At 58.0% G+C, this 2,500-nt stretch overlaps 2 protein-coding genes and 1 non-coding gene across 3 annotated transcripts in view, besides 2 other annotated features; all 3 read left to right on the plus strand.

Annotated features, from left to right (window-relative positions):
• Positions 1–37: a microsatellite.
• A 21-nt stretch (positions 38–58) lies between these two features.
• Positions 59–1,147, plus strand: TraAM80_08881 (metallo-beta-lactamase-like protein; the record flags this gene model as incomplete). The annotated part of the gene is made up of 1 exon (XM_029385606.1): positions 59–1,147. One exon carries the CDS (start codon positions 59–61, stop codon positions 1,145–1,147), a length of 1,089 nt encoding a protein of 362 aa, XP_029234542.1.
• A 51-nt stretch (positions 1,148–1,198) lies between these two features.
• Positions 1,199–1,216: a microsatellite.
• Positions 1,217–1,556: 340 nt separating this feature from the next.
• Positions 1,557–2,354, plus strand: TraAM80_08882 (uncharacterized protein; the record flags this gene model as incomplete). The annotated part of the gene is made up of 1 exon (XM_029385607.1): positions 1,557–2,354. One exon carries the CDS (start codon positions 1,557–1,559, stop codon positions 2,352–2,354), a length of 798 nt encoding a protein of 265 aa, XP_029234543.1.
• Positions 2,355–2,479: 125 nt separating this feature from the next.
• The window catches only part of TraAM80_08883, a 72-nt gene continuing 51 nt past the window's right edge, over positions 2,480–2,500 (plus strand). Inside the window, exon 1 of the tRNA in view lies at positions 2,480–2,500. This exon is cut by the window's right edge and continues 51 nt beyond it. This is a non-coding gene — a tRNA (tRNA-Arg).

The following is a 2,500-nucleotide window of genomic DNA, read 5'->3' on the forward strand; positions in this document are numbered from 1 at the left end:
GAGAGAGAGAGAGAGAGAGAGAGAGAGAGAGAGAGAGGCACGGCGGCTGCAGTTGGCGATGCGTCGCACTCTGCGTCAACGCTGCGGGCACGGCCCCAACCTCACCTCGCTGACCAACCAAGCCAACCGCAGTGAGCGCCTCCGCAAGTGGGGTAGCGTGGGGACTCCGCCGGGGGTTCCCCGTATCCCACGACTGGAGGCGAAGTCTATCGCCATCCTGCACGAGTCGCCCAAAGTAATGTTGGCTGGACGGAACCACTGCAACAACTTTGACAGCAATCAGTACATGCTGATCAATAGGGCCACAAAGCACTGCATGCTCATCGACGCCGCGGACGACTGGCCTGATGACTGGGCCGCCTTCATAGCCTCCTCATCTCTCACTCTGACGCACATTTTTCTTACCCACTGCCATATTGATAACATCATCAACTTGAACGCCTTTCTGAGCATCTGCGGACGCCAGCAGCAGCAGCGGCGGCGGCGACAGCAAGCTGGGGACGACGAGGGAGAGGTGGATTTGGAGCAAACGGAGAGTGACGGTAGTGAGGCGATTGCTCTCATGTGGTGCCCCGCTGAGGAGTGTTGGGTGCAGAATTTCGGGCGTGCCTGCGAACGCTACTGCCGCTTCGAAGAGATGCATGTGACTTTGCCCATGATGCAGCGCAACCTTTACACGCCACAGCAGATGAAGGACGCCGTGAGGTCCGGTTTTTTTGACCCGCGTACCGCTGGCCATGGTTTTTTTCGACGCAAAGACATACTTCTTTCCACCGCCACAAACCGGGCATCGTCATTCATGGACTTTGGGGATGGCGTGCTGCTGTACTACATATTCTCCCCAGGCCATTCGCCAGGTCACATGATGCTACACGTGCCCACCGAAAAGCTCCTCTTTACGGGCGATCTTTTGTTTTACAACAAAGTAGGCCGCGTGGACTTGCCGTGGGCGACGGGAACCCGCCTTGCGGAAAGCCTGCGTCTGTTTGAGGCCATGCCGGACAACACCGTCGTGTTGCCTGGTCACGGACGCATGACGACGCTGGGAAGGGAGCGCTGCGAGAACAAGGCGCTCCAGCAATGCTACCAGAGGCAGGATATTGGGAAGCAGGAGGTTTCTATTGGATTCAATGGGGGGTACCTTTAATTTGCTTCGGGCAGGCAAAGTCCTTCGCGCGTTTTTTTTCACTCTTGCTTTCCCCCCCCCCCCCCCCCCTACTATCGCCATCCCTATGCACGGTTTGCTTCTTCTGATGTCTCCCGTTGGGGTGCTCCAACGCATTGCTCTTTATTCCTTAGCGGCCTCCCTGTGGGCGAAGGGTGCGGCGGCAATGGCAGAGCACTAAGAGAGACAAATAAAAAAAGAAAAATCTAAAGGAAAACAGCAGCAACAAAATGCTTCCCTTTTAAAGGGGGGCGGCGGGGAACGGCGCGTTGGCCTACGAACGCGCAAGTAAATGACGCGTGAGAGTGTCGTGCGGAGCGAGTGTGCGGTGTGAGTGACAGTGGGTCGGCGTCCAGACGCGCCCGCCAGGGTATCGTCGCACTCGTCCACCATGGCGGGTGGCGGCGGCGACGGTGGCGCGCGCACGAATGGGCTGGCAGTCGCCCAAGGGCTGCCCGGTGACCGTGGCAAAGGGGCTCCCTGCGTCGTGCGAACCTGCGCCCGCCCCGCGTCGGGGGCCCCAAAGCTCTGCTGGGGCTTCCCACGCACGGGCGGGTTTTTTTCCACACCCCTAGCTGCAGCATGGCGCGGCGGCCGGTTAAAAGTAATGGAGGTAAAAAAAAAAAAAAAGAAGAAGAGCGCCTGCAGCGATGGCGCTTTGCTGGTGGGGTTTCTTGCGGGCCGCGCGCCTGCCACGCCAAACGGCCCGCGGGGCGGTCGCAAAACCGTCGGAATCGCCCCCCACCCCACCCCTCCCCCCGCCGATGGAATGGCGCGGGGGGTCTCGGCGCGCCGCGGCCGGGCCGGACAGGTTTTTATCCGGCTGCAGCCCAGCAGTGGCCCCGCCCAGACCCCACAAATAGCAAATCCTATTGGTATGGAGCCTGCACCCCTTCAACGGTTGCCTCGTTACTGTTTTGTTTTCACCAAGAGTGCGGAGATGCCCGGTGTTGTCGCGGCTGGGGTGCCTTCTTCCGCGCTGGGTGGTTGGGGCCGGTTGGGCGGCTTCTCTTTCCCGAGTGGGGAAGCAAGAACTTGCATTTGCCTTTTTTTTTTTCTGAGAAAAAAAGCGATCCTTCTGGGACCGGTCTCCTGCCGTTCATCGAAACGCTCTCCGGGCGGAGCCAGCAACCGTCATCATCAGGATTTGAAACTCGGTTTCTTTTCAATTAAGAGGTTGTACTCATAAAACGATTCTGTTCAGAGTACGGTCTTGATTTTGGCTATGATATACAATCTAGGAGTTGATAGAAGTGTGATGGTGCTGCAGTAAGCTTTATTTGTTCTGCCTTGTTTATTCTGCGCGCATCAACAGTCCGTGTGGCTCAATGGAAG

This window comes from Trypanosoma rangeli (assembly GCF_003719475.1).
Source record: "Trypanosoma rangeli strain AM80 chromosome Unknown Tra_15.4_contig_00478, whole genome shotgun sequence".
Lineage (NCBI taxonomy): Eukaryota > Euglenozoa > Kinetoplastea > Trypanosomatida > Trypanosomatidae > Trypanosoma > Trypanosoma rangeli.